Source organism: Berghia stephanieae, chromosome 1 (genome assembly GCF_034508935.2).
Source record: "Berghia stephanieae isolate SIO BIC M18660-M18661 chromosome 1, UCSD_Bste_1.3, whole genome shotgun sequence".
NCBI lineage: Eukaryota > Metazoa > Mollusca > Gastropoda > Nudibranchia > Aeolidiidae > Berghia > Berghia stephanieae.
In genome coordinates this window covers 144,659,135-144,680,123 of record NC_088360.1, presented here as the reverse complement: position 1 = coordinate 144,680,123, position 20,989 = coordinate 144,659,135, and the positions used below count along the sequence as shown (strand labels likewise).

At 35.3% G+C, this 20,989-nt stretch overlaps 2 protein-coding genes across 2 annotated transcripts in view; one reads left to right on the top strand and one right to left on the bottom strand.

Annotated features, from left to right (window-relative positions):
- LOC144963410 (ribosomal oxygenase 1-like) overlaps window positions 1–10,121 on the bottom strand; it is a 34,895-nt gene extending 24,774 nt beyond the window's left edge. The window contains exons 1-3 of the mRNA XM_078897399.1: window positions 9,979–10,121; window positions 1,786–1,846; window positions 180–317 (exon numbers count right to left, since the gene is read on the bottom strand). Of these exons, the coding sequence (XP_078753525.1) occupies window positions 180–317; window positions 1,786–1,839 (192 nt within the window). The 5' untranslated portion in view covers window positions 1,840–1,846; window positions 9,979–10,121. The remainder of the gene's footprint in view (window positions 1–179; window positions 318–1,785; window positions 1,847–9,978) is intronic.
- A 3,541-nt stretch (window positions 10,122–13,662) lies between these two features.
- On the top strand, window positions 13,663–19,561 carry LOC144965749 (uncharacterized). Its single transcript, XM_078901406.1, has 4 exons — window positions 13,663–14,042; window positions 15,226–15,360; window positions 16,420–16,545; window positions 17,288–19,561. The coding sequence occupies exons 1-4, from the start codon at window positions 13,833–13,835 to the stop codon at window positions 18,011–18,013; spliced, it is 1,197 nt and encodes a 398-aa protein (XP_078757532.1). The 5' UTR covers window positions 13,663–13,832; the 3' UTR covers window positions 18,014–19,561.
- Window positions 19,562–20,989: the final 1,428 nt, after the last annotated feature.

The window sequence follows — 20,989 nt, the reverse complement described above, 5'->3', positions numbered from 1 at the left end:
ATCCTCAGAAAAAATGTGTACAATGAATGAAAATGCGTAAAAATACGCATTTTTTACGTAAGGTTGGCACCACTGTCTGCCCATTATGCAAAATGTGATGTAGGTATAAAAAAATAGAGCAAATCAAATGTTTCATGGATTCAAAAAAGAAAACAATTTGAAAATCAACAAATACAAACCAAGAATCTTCTGCCTTTAGATCCACTTCCATGTTCTTTCTTCAAAGAACGATTCACTGACTGAGAACTGTGAGCACGTCGCATCATTTCAGGCTGATCAATGCCCGAAGGTGGTCGGCTTTTGTTCTTTTTGTCATTCTGCAAACGTAGTTAGAATTAAAATGATCGACATCACAGACCCTAATAACGAAACTAAAACATTTTGCCTCGTGTGTCCTCTTAACATCAAATATTTTCTTAAAAGATTAAAAATCTGTTATATAACATAGAATCCAACCATTGAAGAATAAACAGCTAACAAGTGATTTAACTCTTTAATGAGAATCTTTTTAAACATAACAGTATAAAAATAGTAAAGTCAAACAAAAATACAATGTTATTTTTTAATCGATGTGTTGAAAGAATGAAGATAAATAAATTATGATCTATTCCACCCATTGTATAGAAATGAATTTTCCACTGCTATAACCATTTCAAACGATACACCATCTTGTACATTAGCTGTTTTTTAATTTGATATTTTATGTCATGTCACAACATGAGGAATTCAATCAAGCTAGAGTCTGATACTGATAAGACCATGCTAAATCACAAACTAATTATACAGCAAAATATAGACAAAGGAAGTGATTTATTGAGTCCAGATCTTGCCCAAGCCCTGCGTCTTATGTATTTCTTTACAGAAATTCGTCAGAAGCAATGAAAGTAGAAAAACAGAGAAGTGAATTCAAACCTACAAAAGGAAGGGTGACAGCACGCATACTGTCCCATAATTTCCATAATTGTCCCTGGCCAGTTTGACAGAATGGATGGAACAGAAAAGAAAAGTGACGTGTTGTTTAAAATAATGTAAAAGCGAATATTTAAATCAGAACCCAAACAGATGTCTTTGGTTGCGTTTTGTTTTGCTGCTAATGTTCAGACGAACAATCATAAATTACAAAGGAATAATGATGTCGAGAAATTACAAAGACTTATACTTATAGCATAATGTCAAATTGGTGTGTGAAGACATGAAGATAAGACACACCACGAATGTGTGTTGGGGCAACTTGCATGCGCACTACCATCATCAGAACCTACACGGTCAAGCGAGCAAAAGGTAACAAATGACACTCGCAAAATGGGGTATCCCCTTGAGAGAGAGAGAGAGAGAGAGAGAGAGAGAGAGAGAGAGAGAGAGAGAGAGAGAGAGAGAGAGAGAGAGAGAGAGAGAGAGAGAGAGAGAGAGAGAGAGAGAGAGAGAAGAGAGAGAGAGAGAAAGAGAGAGAGAGAGAGAGAGAGAGAGAGAGAGAGAGAGAGAGAGAGAGAGAGAGAGAGAGAGAGAGAGAGAGAGAGAGAGGCAGCTTTGCTACCCAACGTAACTATAGTACTGGCTATATGCTTCAGTGTTGTCATCCATGGTTTTATATTTCCTGTAATTCTAAATTTTAATTTAAGGGCTTTTTTTTTACATACCGGAGCAAATAACTTCTTTAAATTTATTTTTGTCTAATATTATGTCCCCTGAAGTAGAGAATAATGAATTGCCTGATAACAGACAATTGCCTGTGGATTGACAGGCCTGATATATAACACAAATGAAAGACCTCTTCTTGAGACCTACCTTATTTTTGCCCATATGAAACATTGAAAATGCAGATACTTTCTTTGCACTCATTTTGGATCTGGCAGAAAAAAGTGTACATTCATAAAAACCCCTCAGTGATAATAATAATAATAATAATAATAATAATAATAATAATAATAATAATAATAATAATAATAATAATAATAATAATAATAATAATAATAATAATAATAATAATAATAATAATAACAATAACAATCAATACAATCATTGTCATCATTTCATAACAAAATATAGGCAACACGTCTCATTTGTCGCACACATGCCTTTGTCTGGATTCAAAATAAAAATTAATTTTGTTTTAAGAATGAAATAAACAAATAAGAATACCTGTGTTTTAAAAAAAAATAAAATTGGTGGTGAAGTGGAGGTATGTGAGAGGTGTTGAAAATGATACATGTATAAAGTGTTTTAGTATAGGTAATAGCTGTAACTGGAATTTTGTTCGGTTATCAGCAATTTTTTTCTTAGATTAGCAGGTGTTTGGACAATTTCCTTTTGATTTAAAGATAGTTTGCGCAATAAGACTTTTGGTTTATCGACGGTTGATTAACAGAAACAAAGAGGAAAAAATGACGACATTTTGATTTCTTTTCGGTTTCGACATTTATTATCATGGTGTGTGGCCTTGAGCAAGTCACCTCGCACTAGCTCAATTTGCGGCACTGCACTGCGGCGGATGCCTGGGTTATTCCAGTCTTACTTTGAAATAAACCATAGAGACAAATTTCCCCTATGGGATGAATATAAGGGAATTTTATTTTCTAGAACTTAACAACACAAATCTTTAAAAATTTCTATACATAAGTAAGCTGCAGGAAAATAACCAAATCTTGGCATTGGTATGGAAGTGAGGCCTCTGCTTTTTTAAAACTCAAGAGATGAGCATGGGAAATCAACAGATTCTTAAGTCTGGATTGTCTCCCGTGGAGTATAGTTCTGTTTTTTAAAAAAATATATTAATCATTGATAATTACATAAAATTAATGCAAATCAAAATTACAATTGTAGTAACCATCAACAGGTAGTCTAAACCCACTTTATTTGACGAAAAAGACAAAATCATTGATCAATTGGAAGTCCAGATGAAATAAAAACTAGAGTTAAAATAAACTCTTCAAAAGTAACAAAAGTTAAGTCAGTCAAAATCAAAGTCAACAAAGTAACTGTGGTATAAATAGGGAGTTTAATAGAAATTCTAAATGTATCTCACTCACACACTTGAAACCAATGTCATATTGAAGAGCTGGCAACACAGATTACAAAACAGTTTGAATTTTGTTTCTATCTTGATTAGAAATGTAGTTAGGGCAGTTCAAAGTCTGAAATTTCAGACCGATTTTTACCCCAACATTACATTTGCAAAGTTGTGACCGAAATCGCGTGATGTTAATAAAAAATTGTTAAAACAGTCAATATGGAGTTCTTACCATATATTGTATACCAAAATGTTCGTCTTATCGAGGACAATGCATTTACATTAATAAAGAGGAAGATAAACATTTCAAATTAACACATTATTACATAATATGACGCAAATGTTACATAATCAAAAACATAAGAAACAATTTGCTATATCACTTTTGGATTTATCCCCAATATCTCACTGAAACAATTGCAAATAATTCCCCTCTTTGAATTAATACATAGAGAATAAAAAGGGTTTGAGAGTATTTAAATGAAAAGATATAAACATGTTGTGTAATGACATAATGAGTTTATTTTTACCTAGAATTATGGAATTATTAATGGATTTTTCCTTAAGTGGCACCATTTAAAAGGAAATTGAAAGACGAAAATAATGATACCAAAATATCTGCGATATTCCTCTTTATAACGAAGTCATGCATCTTTAATTGAACCCCCCAAAACGCCAACGGCAATTTCCAGTCACAACTTTCCTATGGGCGAGTTGGGTCAAAATTTGACTGCCACTGCTGCTGCTCACTAAACTGCCTAGTATAAATTATAAATGAAAAGCTTTCCTTTTCTAACATAACACAATGCCCAAATAAAATCAGGACAAAAATAAATAATTTAAAAATTACACATTCTGATAGTGTGAGACAGGTAACAATCCCTCGACTTCTACAGTCCAAAGTAGGGGTATATAGTATGTTACAGTATATGATATATGATGATGAGCTGAGGCTGAGTCGATTATTATTATTATCGCAGTGGCTATTTTTACAGTCTCGTAAAGATGGTTCTCGGGGCTATTTTTACAGTCCCGTAAAGATGGTTCTCGGGGCTATTTTTACAGTCCTGAAAAGACGGTTCTGGTGGCTATTTTTACGGCGTTGCGGTAATAGATTTATAAATAGTAACAGATTGGCTGAGTAGACGCCATTGGCTCTAAAACTCTCACTCCCTTCGTTCAGGTGCGGCAAGTTAGCATCCTCTCTCTCTCTCTCCCTCTTTCTTTCATTCTTTCTCTATGTCTTTCTTTCTTTCTCTTTCTCTCTTTCTTTTTACTTTCTCTTTTTTTCTATCTCTCTCCCTCTTTCTTTCTTTCATTCTTTCCCAATCTCTTTCTTTCTCTATTTCTCCCCCCCCCCTCTCTCTCTCTCTCTCCCGGTCTTTCTTTGTTTCTCTCTCTCTCACTCTTTCTTTCATTCTTTCTCTATCCCTTTCTTTCTTTCTTTCTTTCTTTCCCTATCTCTCATTTTCTCTCTCTCTCTCCCTCTCTCTTTCTTTCATTCTTTCCCAATCTCTTTCTTTCTCTCTCTCTCTCTCCCGGTCTTTCTTTGTTTCTCTCTCTCACACACTCTTTCTTTCATTCTTTCTCTATCCCTTTCTTTCTTTCTTTCCCTATCTCTCATTTTCTCTTTCTCTCCCTCTCTCTTTCTTTCATTCTTTCCCAATCTCTCTCTCTCTCTTTCTCTCTCTCTCTCTCTTTTTTTTTTTTCCTTTCTCTTTTTCTCTATCTATCTCTTTCCCTAGTGGTACCTCAAAGCCTAGGCAGAGGGGTCTGACCACAAGGTGAACACCGCTTTGGCGGAGAACAATAAAACAACCTCCTAACTGGGAAGGGAGGAGCAATACAGCGACCACTCTTGTCTGGTCGAACACTGGGTCAATCGGTAAAGGAGTAGGAGCAACGCGATGGTGGGACCAAAGTAAAATGCCCTCTCCACCTCGGCGCCCCAATAAGGATCAGTCTTGGGCACCTCTATTCTTTTGGATCATGACCGACCATGGTAGAGAATCATCATCATTATTTACTTTCTTTTTTTAAAAAATATTATTCAAAAGAACAATATTTAAGAATGAGGTGTTTCGCAATGTGCATCTTTACCATAGACATCCACATTGGGGGGGGGGGGGCGTAGTCATTTGTCCACAATACGGTTGGGAGGTTGGGGGGGGTTCTAAAATTATGGTCAAAATGTGTCCAATTGGTTTGTGAACGGCCTCTTTTCTGAAATTGGATTCAAACCCACTCTCACGTGAGAAGACTGCACCCTGAATGTTAGACGTCTACGTCTTTTAAAATTGTATAAACCGTTAGTCCTTCCTGACTGGTTATACTGGTAAAGTATAAACAAAAGCCAACCTGTAAAGTATTATATCTTGAGGGGTGTCGACTCAAGCAGGAACTAAATATACTTTCAGTGTTTGATAATAGATCTATAATATGTATGTTTGACAGAAAAAAAAAAATCAAGACATACAACCTAACCTGCCCACTGATGATAGAAAACGGGCTGTTCTGTCCTACTACAAACATAAATTATGCCAAAAAAAATAAAAAATTATATGTAATAAAAATGACAGTACCGTAAAAATCGCTAAGAGAATTGACTTTACATTAATTATTTGTTAATTTTAGTTGTAGCTTTAGATCTAAATATGTTAAATGAAATTAATTTTGCTTTCATTCACCGCCTCTAGATCTGTACATCTAAATATCGGGAGAAATGATATGTGAAGTTTTGTGAATACTGCAAAAAGATGATAATCTATAACTATGCGGATAATTGAACAGAATCGCATCAACTAGGGAGTTTAATAGAAATTCTAAATGTACCTCACACACTTGAAACCAATGTCATATGAAAGAGCTGGCAACACAGATTACAAAACAGTTTGAATTTTGTTTGTATCTTGATTAGAAATGTAGTTACGGCAGTTCAAAGTCTGAAATTTCAGACCGATTTTAACCCAAAATTACCATTGCAAAGTTGTGACCGAAATCGCGTGATGTTAATAAAAAATGGTTTAAAACAGTCAATATGGAGTTCTTATAATATATTGTATACCAAAATGTTCGTCTTATCGAGGACAATGCATTTACATTAATAAAGAGGAAGATAAACATTTCAAATTAACACATTATTACATAATATGACGCAAATATTACATAATCAAAAACTCGGCTAGACGTAAGAAACAATTTGCTCTATCACTTTTGGATTTATCCCCAATATCTCATTGAAACAATTGCAAATAATTCCCCTCTTCTAATTAATACATAGAGAATAAAAAAGGGTTTGAGAGTATTTAAATGAAAAGATATAAACATGTTGTGTAATGTCATAATGAGTTTATTTTTACCTATGGCAATTTAATTGCATATAAATAAAATGGTAGATTGAAAAAGTTCAAATAAATTGAAACAGATTCCCTATTATACCTAATTAGAAGGAAAGTTCTGGCTTTGAATACTTTAAAAAATTCTGCTGAACCACTTTGGGTTTATTGCTATTACATCATTTGAACTGACAATTAATATAATTTTATCCCCCCACCCCCTCCCCCCTTCTCTCTCAATATATGGGGGTGTCAAAACTAATAGAACTTCTTACCAAAATAATTATTAAGGCTAAGGCCTTTAGAATATGGATACAAATGATAAACATATCTAAACATATGGGAAAGAAAAATAAAATTAAATTAAAGCAATTGGTATTTTTAAAATATCGATATTATTAATATCGGATTTCACAAAGAGAAGAAATATACGAACTTTTAAAACAAAAACTATAAAAAGCCTATAAATAAAGTTGGAAAGTATGTATTCAAAATAAAAACATAGCAAATAATAGTACTGAAAATATTATGGACTAAATTTAACATAATACATAACTAAGTTTAAAATATCGATATCGTCCGGCAGCCATGATGAGAAGATAATGTAAACAAGGCATTTCGGCGCAGAGTTAAAAGGTGTCTGCGCATCGATATAGAGCCCTGAAATTTGGCATGAATAAAGTTTAGATGTTATTCTAAAAACAAGCGTTTAAATTTCAAAAACACACGCGGTAAATAAAAAAATAAATGCATTTGAAAATTGCCAAATTTTAACTTCATATAACTTCTGGAATTATCAATGGATTTTTCCTTAATTGGCACCATTTAAAAGGAAATAAGACGAAAATAATGATATCAAAATATCTGCGATATTCCTCTTTATAACGAAGTAATGCGTCTTTAATTGAACCCCCCAAAACGCGAACGGCAATTTTCGGTCACAACTTTCCTATGCGTGAGCTGGGTCAAAATTTGACTGCCACTGCTGCTGCTCACTAAACTGCCTACATCAACGCCATAAAAATAGCCATGAGAACCGTCTTTACGGAACTGTAAAAATAGCCCCGAGAACCATCTTTACGGGACTGTAAAATTAGCCCCGAGAACCATCTTTACGGGACTGTAAAAATAGCCCCGAGAACCATCTTTACGGGACTGTAAAAATAGCCACTGCGTATTATTATGGGCAAAACAGAATTTCTTCTGAACTCTTATTTCTATGTCTTTATCAGTTCCACCCTCTGCCTACTGCCCACATTGTGTCGTCCTCTCCTCAGTATTCGCACGCACATAGGAGTTTGAGTCCGAATAGCCAAGGGAGACTATTCATACTCGAGTCCGAGTCCGATTGTCCGAACGCTGTGATTATCCCCAGACACCTGTCTGGGGATAATAGAAATTTGTTATCCCCAGACACCTGTCTGGGGATAACGAATTTTCATTATCCCCAGACGCATATTTGAAACTCCGCTCTTTTAAACAATTATCCACATTCCAGAATATGGAATGTTTCCAGATGCACATAGAAATAAGGAAAGTTAATAAAATATCTATAAAAACATAAAATTAACCAACATTAAAACCAGTTGTTACTACATATACACAATATGCGTCGACTTCGAAGTGGGTGTCATGGCCGAATGGTTTAGTCGTCTGCCCTGGAAGTTTGACCATAATCGACGTGTGTGGTTCGAATGCTGGTAGCGTCACTTTTTTTTTTTTTTTTTAAATTCCGTCTTCTTTTTACAGAACGTTGAAAGGGATAAATGTCCCATCCATCCTCCCCCCACCTCTTTTTTTTTTTTATTAAACTCTCTCTCTCTCTCTCTCTCTCTCTCTCTCTCTTTTGTTTTTTTCTAGTTTCTAGCAAATATATTCGTCCCCACTCCGATCTCAAATAGTGTCTAAAAAGAATAAATAATTAAAAAGCAAACAAACAGAAATATTCAGAGAGCGACCAAATGGTCAGATAGAGGAGAAAAAAAAAACAATAATTGTTTTAAAAATAAAAACAATTTAAGAAATTCATGCTCAGAAACGGAACATTTACATAAAGGTTTAGCAAACAAAAAACTCTAAGGTTTAGGTCAAAATATAAAAAAAAAAGAAAAAGAGAGATTTCCCTCGGAGCAGGGAATAGTGTTAACAATAATAATAATAATAATAATAATAATAATAATAATAATAATAATAACAATAACAATAATAATAATAATAATAATAATAATAATAGTAATAGTATGATAATAAGAGTATTAATAATAAAAATAATATTATTATTGATAATAATATAATAATGATTATGATGGTAATAGTAATAATAATAACAATTATTATTATTATTATTATTATTATTATCATTATTATTATTATTATTATTATTATTATTATTATTATTATTATTATTATTATTATCATTTGACCAAAACAAAAAAAAAAAACAATAATAGATCTAGAGCAAATTAAATAATGAAATAATATTATCGGAGAAATAAAAAATTCAACTGATTAAAAAAAAAAACTCTTGCTCGGAACTCGGAACAAAAGTGAAAACAATGAAAATCAAGAAGAAAGAAAGAAAAAGTAAAAAAAAAAAAAATATGTGTGCGTGTGTGTGTGTGGGGGGGGGGTCGCGACTGGGTCAAATCTGTGCAGCTAAAAGGAGTAAAATGAAAGGTGGCCTAACCCACTGAGCTGCCTATCCACACCGATATCGGAATATTTTAAATTCATATATGAGCTAAACATATTTCCACCATTATTGCTTCCTTGTTTTGGTAGTTATTTTCATCTCTGATTCGAATAAAAATATGTTGTTGGATCTAGTTTTGTGGACGTGTGATACTAAATTGTATTGTCTTGTGCGAAGCAGACAGGAAAATAACAGGTGTGGGTTTTGGGCTTTGGGGCGAACAACACCATGGCCTAGGAATTCGTCCGCGACATAAAATTTATTCCCGGTCGTCCCCAAAATTGTGGCCAGAATGAGCAAATTATAGAAACAAGAGATGATCAATAAAGTTAACAGGTAGGTAGGTAATGAAAATTTAAATGGTTGGTGGACTATGAACAGATTTGATGATTAACAACTTTCTTCCTGGTTGAAAATAAAAAGTCGAATTGCCAGTTTGACGTTTTCAGATCAAAGTAACAAAAGACATTTCATTGCTTTAAAATATTTTTTTTAAAAGAGCTGGATTTGACATTTGATCACTATTTACTTTCATCTTGTGTTAAATATCACTTGATATATTAACTGTTTTGGGACACAACCACTAGTATTTTTTCCAGAATATTTGGTATTTTTCACGCCTAGTTTGGCATTTTGCATAAAATCTTTCTGCCCACTTGCTACATGCGTCTGGGGATAGTATCCCCAGACAGGTGTCTGGGGATAACAAAAATTGGTTATCCCCAGACACCTGTCTGGGGATAACGAATTTTTATTATCCCCAGACAGGCGTCTGGGAATAATGACAGCCTTGTCCGAATTGCCACTTCGGTTAATGTTTAGTCTTGGAACACTTTAAACCATCTGGCCATGGTCTCTTTGAGAACAAAGCCAGACGATTGTAGGGACCTTGTTCCTGTACCAATGCCCAAATCTCATTCTGCGACCAGACGCAGACTAATTACCTTTAAATGATGATTCTGGTGATGTTAATCACGTTCACAATGCAGCCATTAGGATGATTCTACTTTCGATTTCGTCCCCGCTGAAAATTAGTGTTGGGTTATTTGATCGCTTTTACTCGATCGACGACCGAGCGCCAAGCCACGAGTCAGTGCTCGATCTCAATGCCGGAAGAGCGAGTTAGTAAAACGATCACTCGATCGTAAAACGATCAAGCGGGTTGTGAGCTTGAGACGATCTTGACACGTGAGACGAGCTTGAGACGATCAGGATTCGAGCGAGCGGAGGGGTAACGAGTGTTTCGAATCATTTCAAATTCAAACGATCACAGTTTGCCATCCGATACCAATCGCCAATGTTTGCACACGGTAGTCTGTGGTTCTTCCACAGCCCTCACTCCTTGTCAGATGTTAGTGTGTCTGGGTGGCAGTGGCAGGGAAATTCGTATAGGTGTATCACGCGTGTGTGACAAGACTTCATTAAACCTACTAAAGTTTGACTATCACACACACACACACACATACACACACACACACACACTAAGGCTATTTCTATGACACACACGCATCCCTCTATCAATGAACACTCCTACAGTAGTGCGGCTATGTGGTCTAGTCATGACGTAACTATAGGTAGTACTCTAGTCGACCATGGCTCTCGTGCATTATAATGGTCTAGTGGTATGACACCCGCTTTGGGATCGGAAAGTCCTGGGTTCGAGCCTCGCGCTCGGTGCATAGTTGAGTCTTTGGACAAGGCTCTTTACTCACATTCTCTCACCGTACTCAGGTGTAAAATGAGTACCTGGCCGTTAACAGCGTTGTCTTTGTCTGAAAAATTGTAATATCGCCTAACAGGCGGCATGTCCCGTCCTACATATTAAATGTTGCTGTTGACCGGGGACCCCTTTACAAAGCGCTTTGATCACATTTAGTGGGTATTGTAAAGCTCAATTTTTTAAAGTAAAACATTAGCTTTGAATATGGAATGTTTCAATTTTAGATGCCTGTGTATTCTTTGTTAGTTCCCATCATCATCATCATCATCATCTTCATCATCATCATCATCATCATCATCATCATCATCATCAGGGGCAGCGGTACGGTCTTTGGTTGGCACCCGAAAGGTACCGAGTTCGATCACCCGCCGCTGAGTGGTCTTGAGCAAGTCACCTTGCCCTAACTAAATTTGCGGCGCTGCACTGCGGCTATCGCTTGGGTTATTCCAGTCTTCCCTTAGAATAGACCCGAAAGACGAATCTCCCCTATGGGATGAATAAAGGGAATTATGTTTAATTTATTTATCATCACCATCATATCAGCGGGATCATCATCATCACCACCACCACCACCACCCTAATAATAATGGATAAAATAAATATCAACACATTTCAATGTAATAATCAATCTAAAATCAATCAGTGCTCCTAAAAGACCCTTTGATTTCTTTGTCTAATTCGTTCCATACTTTTGGAGTCCCGACAAAGAAAGATTTTCAGCTAACTATAGTTTATATATGGGAATATTAATCAGTCGTTTATATTGGAATCGGAGTTGTCTAGCAGGTGTATTAGTTCAAAGCGCATTTCCAAGGATTTACCATGCTCAATGAACTTCACAATATTTTATTTAATTTATTCCTCCGGCACGCCATATCGACCATACATCCATTTCGTACAGTAGGTACCGATCGCTGTTTGGAGTCTTTTTGTATTAAAGCTCTTTACAATACCCGTCATTGCTTATAAGATAAGAATACATTCACACCTGAGTCAAGTGCCTGACACACGGACTTAACGTCTGGATCACAATTTTCAACAATCACTGTCACTCATCCGGCCATTGACAAGGCTTGATTTTGTGACAAGAGACACCGTACCACTGAGCGACCGAACAAATAATCACCATCTGCGCCATCGTCATCATCATCATCATCATCATCATTATCATCATCCTCATCACAGCCGTAACAGCCAGCAAAACCACAATCATCATCTTCGGGTCCGGTCTATCCGTGTGGGGGGTGGGGGTGGAACCTGCTAAAGTATTTCATTTTTTAAACAGAAACACGATAATCATCATCATCATCATCATCGTCATCCATTGTCGTCGGCATCGTTATCATCGTGTCCGGGCAATCCGTGTGTGTCTGGGTGTGGAACCTGCTAAATATTATTATTATCTACCTACCTAATAAAAACACACCATTCTTGTTCATTTATTTTTCAAATAATGAAATGAAAGGCACGACCTTTCCCGCACACACAAGAGGCGATGACGACCAGTGACAAATTATGGGAGGTGGGGGCGGCCGACAACTTTTGGCGCGACATAAATATGAAATGTTAAGGTGACAGCGGGATGATGGTGGTGGGAGGGGGGGGGGGTCTCAACCCTTCACCATCAACAACTGTTTGATGGCGTGTGTGTGTGTGTGTGTGTGTGTGTGTGTATGTGTGTGTGATGCGACGAACGATCATAATCAAGGCTGCCAGACAGCCAGATTTCTTCTTGCCCAAGTAGTCAAATAGACCCCAAATAGCCCAACACCACAAGCATTCTGACTCCCTTGAAAAACTCATTTGTTTTGATTAACAAAACAATCGACTACAGTTGGATAAACTTATCTTTTCATTTTTTTTAAATAAAAGATTTTTTTTTTAAATGAATAATAATAGAAAAGCGTTTCTTAGTAACCAATTTTGAACTTGGCCATCTGGCAGCCCCCATCATAACCAGCTGCAGTCAAGCCAGCCACAGACATAAGAGAGGGAGGGGTATGTGAAGTTTCCTGTGACAAACGAGTTGCTCGTGTTTTTTTTTTTTCAAACGAATCACTGCTCGATGACGTCACTGACTCGAAACCCGCCCGAAACCGACTCGATTTTAGAGGACTCGATCGAAAACCCGCTCGATTTGATCGTTTCAAACTCGACCCAGCACTACTGAAAATCGAAACCGTACTTGCAGTTTGCAGACAAGGCATTGCAGTGTGGTTTGTGGATTTGCACCGTGTGTATTTATCATCATTAAACTACTCATTTGTCAATCCATCAGCTAAAACATTGTTTTCAAATTCAATATCCATAAAGAAGGAGGCAAATCCCAAACTTGAAAGAGAATAATTAAATGAATGTAGCATATTTATTTCAATGCATTGATTACGATTACCAAACAAAATTATTTGACCAGTCAACCAATCTACTTTATAAACCTTCCATGACGAAGAGCAGGGTTGCCAGTTTGGCATTTTAAATGCCAGATTCCAAAAATCTGGCATTTTTGAAAACCGTTTGGCATTAGAAAAATCATTTGGCATTTGGCATTTTCATTTGGCATTTTCTTTTCTTGTATATTATACTTCAAATGACACCTTTTCTTAATTAAGTTTCATAAGAAACACGAAACAGTAAGTTTTCTTAATTGTCAATAATTATTTAACTGTTTACGTATTTACCTTTCATGTTAATGTATTTCTTTTTAATTCTTAAAATCCAACCGTGGTGTAGTGGTTTAGCACTCCACTTAGTAGTCAGTAGGTAAAAAATTACCCCTACAGGAAATTTAGTATAATTCAAAAAAAAAAAAAGAAAAAAGAAAAGAAAACACGCAAGCCACCAGGATATGATAGTAAATTGTCTATCAAAAGTGAGTAGTTTTCTTAGTGGGGGTGGGAGTCAACAGACTTTGGCATTTTTTTGAGTGTTTTGGCATTTTTTGAGTCTTCCCCTGGCATTTTGTTGAAAAATAATCTGGCAACCCTGACGAAGAGTTTTATTTACTTCCTTTGGTTGCGAAATTCAAAATACACTTTCCTCGTTCTGTCTTTGAGTTTTACATGCTTGGCAAACCTAGCCATGGCGAGTGTTTTTAAGATACAGAAGAATAAATCACTGAATTTCGTGTCAGATATTGTATTTGAAGGAGCTTTATTATCAGACACTCGTGCTGTTCTTGTAACAGAACTGATTCATTACATATTGTATGAGAGACAACAGATTCCATTGCCAGTGGATCAACTGAGGCTTCGCACGTATGCTCCCCGCACAAATGAAAGTGAAAGTGAGGTATGTACTGAACTGTGAAATAAAATGCCTATGTAGGCCATTTTGCTTTGTTTACACAGACCATGGCGAGATGGTTTAAAGTTAAAGTGTTTCAAGTTCCAATGCCATGATGGTCCCTGTTTTAGTTTTGTCGTGTTGTTGTTGGTTGCCTGCTGAATTCTTTCTATTTCTTGCAACCAAAAATGAAGCCCGTTTTTTTTTTTTTAATGTTGCCATTCATCATTATCATAATAAAAATCATCTGTGACAGGTGAAGAAGAAGATTGTCAAAAAAAAAAAAAAAAACAAGATGAAACAATCACTTACCTGACCTTGCCTTGTACTTGTGAGTGTGAGTATCAATAATTTTAATTGTTTTTAAATTAGCATAGACGTGAAGACAAGCTTTGAAATCACATAAACTATGATAAATATCATTTAAGGCATAATTATAATAAATGATACAATTTGTAAATGTTAATGTTACTCAACTCATCCTTTGTGTTGAGTCCAAGTGTGATAATCTGATATCTCTCTCTCTCTCTCTCTCTCTCTCTCTCTCTCTCTCTCTCTCTCTCTCTCTCTCTGTTTTTGTTTTGTTTTTCTCTCTCCCATTCCCCTCATATCCCTCTCCCTCATTCTCTTCTTTTTGGAAGGATCAGCCAAGGTGGCAATCTTGTCTCATCTGCACAAGGCAAGTTTCTGCCATGGCCCCCACCACCATACGTGAAGAACTAGATGAAGGAGACATAAAAGAACACCCGTCTGTGCAACCAACGATTCCCCCCTCATTGATGACTAAACTCCCACCTACAACCATAAACGAAATAAAAGAAGTAGAACCAGAAGCCCCGAACAAATCATGTAGTCTTGATTCAGTTCCAGCACCTCTGATTAAATGATGTATTGATGAACTTGCACCGAGCTTAGCGTCAATTGTGAACTACTCCCTCAAGTCTGCAGTTTTTCCATCATCGTTTAAGGAAGCTCTCGTCACTCCATTGCATGTATCGTCCTGTATAATGAAAATGTTTGCTGAGGAATTGCTTTGAATGTCAGTAAATTAGTTTAATTGCTTTATATAGATATGATATTTGATACTATTGACTATAACTACTATATATCTATTGACTGAAAATCACATTCCGCAGTAAGATATATTTCAGATTTTTATAATCTTTTCCACTCTTCATATTTTTTTTAGGTACCACAACTGAATTTGAAGAAAAACCCTTCACAAAATGTTGTGGATCGCAAGGCAAATATGTTCCTTGAAAACCTTGGACTGATGTGTGAAAATCTGAAAAATTCTTTTCGATCTTGTCCTGAAATTGACCAGGTTGGTTTACTTTTTAATAATTTCTAATTATATCATAAGCTTTTACCATTTTTGTTGAGTGTCAACATAGGCTGGTGTCGGCTTAACTTGAGAAAAGGGCTTTGGATATTGGTCTGCAGGAAGAGAGGGCAAGTAAGCTTAAGTAGGCTACAAGATTCTAGGAATGCAGTGTTATGGAGAAGGTAAATAAAAATAATAGAGCAGTGTGAGATTGGTCCTGGAAAGGGAATATGGAGGGTATTCGTTTTGTAAGGGATGAGATGCTGTATTCTTTATTTTATTTTTTTCCTCTTTGAATACGTAGCTTTTTGCCTTTAAACAGGTCTTCTTGAAATTGGCACACTATACAATTTAATTTTTAATATTATTTTTAAGTCTTGTATCTATCCCTTTGCATCGCTGTATTGTGGAAGATGCCTTGGTTGCCTCATCTTTTTACTATGTTCGTTCCTGATATTTGTAAATTTTAGGAGTGAAACCATGGCCTGTTGAAGCTTGAAATCATTATAAGTGTCTGTATTGATCCTGGGTGCAGCTGGAATTTTCTGATCGGAAGTGATTGGGCAGCTGGGTCTAAAAATAATAATAATAATCTTTATTGTCCAAATAGGCAATTATTGTTAGGTTACAGCTCTTGTAATAGGCAAAAAAGAGTAATTAAAATAGTGTTAATAATGATGATAATAATACTGATAGTGATGATGATAGTAATAATAAAATAATATAATAATAATAAGAAGAAATCGGTTTTAAGCCAGAATTGTTAAGAATTGTTTATTAGATTTGATAGAGAGCACTTTGCAATATACGGGCAATTCTATTGAAAAGAATGGGTAGCAAGTAATTTATACTGTTCGTTTAACGCTTCTGAAATTGAGATAATTTTCAGCTCTATGTGCTCTATGATAATGGAGGATTAGACTCTATTTTACCTTCTTTCTTTTCCTGTTGATTGTTTGAATAACTTGAAGATGTAATTTATCAAACTCGTAAATTTTTCATTTAGGTTTGTTTATTATTATGTATTTATTTATTTATATTTTTTGCAAATCGTTCTAGGTTGCAATTCTCCTCGGTGGAACAATTGTCAGTCCAAAGGAATCTTATATGATAAAACTTCCACCACCTTGTCCAGATGCAGATTGTCTACCTTTGAAGTGCTGTAAAAATACATTATTCAAACAGGTAGGATTTATGCCCAAAGTTGTTGATTTTTTTTGTTTTTATATTTTGTCTGGTACTGTGCTATGAATGCCTTTTCCTTGCCAATAGAATATGTCCAAGACGAACAAGGGGTGAAGATGCAACTCCAAAGACTTCACAAAAACCGTCTGATAATCGACGTCCTCATCTGTGCTTTTATTTGATGTCGATGAATAATGTAAAAGGACATTGGATATTATTGCATTTTGTATATCAATTATTTGAAACTCTCGGATGTTTGAATTTGGCCATGTTAAATGAATGTATATAGATAATTTTACGAATATTGAATATGGTACTTATTTGTGTATTAGATATTTGATACTCAATATTTTCAAATTAACAATGAACGTGGTTTCTATAATTATGATAAATTGTATCTATGCATGAAAGTTACACAGAGGATTTAAAGGTTTTTAGAACTATTGGCTCTTAAACGATACGATTGTGGTATTAGTCCAAACATACTGCCATTTTGGGTCGTGGCGGTATGGTGCGTTAGGGTGTCCCGTTTTAGCTCTTTGAAAAGTTGGCTGTTGTGTATATTTGATTTACCACTCTGCTGTCTTAACCAGGTACATAGTGTGTCGTGGTGAACCAGACACTGAAAATTTTGGGAATTTTTAAGTCGACGTGATAATAATTATAAATATTATTTTTAATTAATGAGTAAATAATACCACTATATAATCTATCTGTACATTTTATTTTTACTCTTGTCCAGATTATCAGTGAAGATATTCTTGGATCTCTCAAGTCACAAATATCACCGTCCAACGTGATGGTCCTTCTATCAGCACCTCGATCCTGTCCTCTCTCATGGTTTCTACCCAAACATACGGTGTCACCTCAAACTGGCAATATTATTTCCTTCAATTTCCGATGTGTTTATTTCGTTCCCATCTGCTACGACCTGTCAATAACGGAGTGTGATATCTCAAACTTGTCTGGCCTAGAGCCCCATGGATGCACGCCGTGTGCAAATGCTGCTGCTGTTGGAAATCGGTCATTAAGTTTCACTTCAACTGGGAATGAGGTTAATGATGATGAAATACAGGGTGTAGAAGATGGAGAATCGTGTAAAAGAAGATCAAGGGAAATAATCATGTCAGACTCTGCCTTTCCAGCTAATGGAACAGAATTGAATCACAAGAAAGCTACAGCAACTGAAAGTTTAGGTCGATTTTGTGAACATAAACGATTAAATTACATATTTAGCACTCATAAGACCTGGAATAAACCTGTTGGTGAATGCTCTAAGGGTAGTCCTATTACTCCCGATGAAGTTGTTAGGGATGATTCTCTTGAAATGTGTTACACACCCGGTGATAAAGTTTACAGAGACCTGGTAGATTCTACGTCGTATCAGAGAAATCCTGATGATTATCTCTGGTATCAAAGTCCTGTCATACTTAAGGGATTTAAAGATCATATCACACATGAACACTAAATTCAAATCATACATATTACTGTTTTTATGTTTTAAGTGTAAAGAAAATAATTGCTCACAAATTTGATTTGTTAGATAGGTCTCAATCAAAGAATATTTTCTATCGATAATTTATGATCAGTAGCTCAATATATTAATATATATTATATCTGTTGATATCTGCCAACAATTTAGGTTTGTTTACCTAACGCGTAGCTTTTGAGATGGTTACCTCTACTAAGATTTTTATTTTGTTTAGATTGTTTGTGAGATGAAATAGTCCAGATTGGAATGAATCAGTTTGTTTGACAGAGTCAAAGTTTTTGATACTGACTCTGGAAAAATAAATTTTAACATGTGATTATTTAAATAATCCAGTTGCAAACCTGTTAACATAAAGTTACACATTTCTTTCTTATTAAGAAAGGAATGTGTTGCTGTGGTGTAATGGATGACCTATATTAAATCGGAGGGGTCAAATTCACATTTTGGGCACCTTACTTCGAGCATTCTTCACATATATTATGTTTCTCATCTTATCAGGGATGGAGTGTTAAATTAATGGGTCCTTCTCGTGTGAAACCACTTTTTGTTTTGTATGAGTGCTCTTCTGGCTGGCATCTCTCAACCGAATGCCTTGGTATAATATATATTTAATTTATTATGTTTCGTATCAGGAGATTCTGAGTAGGGTTCCTGACCTCCAATAGTGGGCAAAGAGGTACTTGCTGTGTCTTCTATCCCCCTATATCTGTTTTCCAATTGCTTTCTGACTTTGTCTTGGAATGAGATTACTTAGTTATGTCCTGTCCTTGGCTGGGAGGGAAACAGTCAAATGTATAGTTATAGTTTTGAGAGATGATGTTTTTTTCCTTGTAAATCATCTCTCTATTATGTTTTGTTATTATTTTTTTAACATATGATTTGTAAACATTTGAGTGTATTCCTCTGAGTGGGATCTTGTACTTGTGTCTGGGTGAGACTTTTAGGTGATCTCAAACTAAGTACACTGTTAGTGTGCTATTGGAATCTACATCTGTTTCAACCATTTCCTTTATGTCTTGCTTTTTCTTCTAGTCCTTTTAATTGTATATCTAGAATGTTTTTACTATCCAATTTTAATGCTTTTTACTGGCGCTGATATGACCTACAGGTGTTGCAAGCGCCGTAAAACCCTTAAAAACAAAACAAATATCAGGAGATTTGTTAAGTGCTTTCCATGGATGAATGGCAAAAAGTATTGAAATGTTAGCTTCAATTCATTATTTAGATGATGTGGGCGTCCACACTATCTCTCTTCGTTCAATAAATTCAAGCTTACATTTCCATACTTATTGTTATTTATTACATCGAGCTTCAAGTAGCACCATTTTCATTATCCTGTATTTTCCATGGATGAACTTTATTTGGAAGCTTTCTTTCTTTTTTTTTTTTTATATAGTTGTTTTTTGTAATGACTTCTTCCTGAGCAATGTACTACAGTCTGTGTGAGGTTCTTGACCTCCCATAGTGGGCAGGGAGGCACTTACTTTGTCTTCTATACCTCTCTCTCTCTCTCTCTCTCTCTCTCTCTCTCTATATATATATATATATATATATATATATATATATATATATATATATATATATATATATATATATATATATATATATATATATATTCCAACGTACTTTCTGTCCTTCTATTAGAATGAGATTACTTGGTATTGTCCTTTCCTTGAGCAGAGTCCTTGGCTGGGAACTGGGAGTCAGTCAGTCAAATGTATATTTATAATTTTGGGAGATGATTTTTTTTTCCTTGTAAATCATCTCTCTCTGTTATATATTGTTGTATTTAATTTGTTGTTTTGAACGTATAATTTAAGCATTTTAGTGGGATCCTGTGCTTGTTTCTGGGTGAGACTTTTAGGGGATCTCAAACTAAGTACATTGATGGTATGCTCTTGGAATCTACATCTGTTCCCTATTTGAACCAATTCCCCTTTGTCTTACTTTTCCTTGGGTGCTTTGATTGTAAATCTAGAATCTTTCGACTATCCCATTTACTTCCTTTTTACTGCGTTGATATGACCTAAAAGTGTTGCAAGTGCCATAAAACCCTTCAAAACAAACAGCAATGTACTCAGTACTTGCTGAATTCTAGCACATTTTTCAGAGAGGCCAATGAGTGTCCAAAATCCAATGCTTGTGTTATATCGACTTATTACATATCTGGCCCCACCGTTTTTTGCACAGCTTGCGCTGCAAAATTAGGAAATTTTTTCTTATTTGCATTGCAACCACAAAATCTGCACGTTGTGCAAATTTTTGACAAATTCTTTGATTCTTTTTTTTTTTATTTATGCGAAATCCCCACGGTGATAAAGAATATTGATTACTGGAGTGGTTCCCCTTGGTCTAACATAAGCCTCCGTTTCTGCTGCAACAATTTTCAGCTACCCTGAAAGCTTTGATTTTTCTTTATTATAACAATTTCATTGACAGCAATTTTTTATTGTAATTTTGTTTTCCCAACTTTGTGCCTATCTCCAAATCAGCATAATTTCTTCAAAATTTGCCATTTTGTATCCTGTAAATTTGCATAATTTTGAGTTTGAAATTTCGTAATTCAACGAGGATATTTTATTACATGGGTTGCATGTAGTTAGTTGTTAGGTGTGATACAACATATTTAGAAACCTACAAAATTCATAATTTTCTTTGCAATATTTTGAAACGTTTTTTGCACACAAAAAAAGCGGGGTCAGTAAATTTGGTCACTTAGCTCCAGAGAGTACTGTATCTTCATGCCCATCATTTGGCCGGAAGGCATGCAAAAATTGTTTTCCTGTGTTGGAGGGTTCTCTTATAAAGTTAAAAAGTCAAGCCCCATCTTTGTTATCTCTCGACTGTCCTTTCCAAATAGCTTTGGTTTCCAAGTTCTGGTAGCAATTTGTTTGGTTTTACATGGCTTTACTGACTGGGAGTCTTTAGTTGAAAGGGAAACAGTCAAATGGA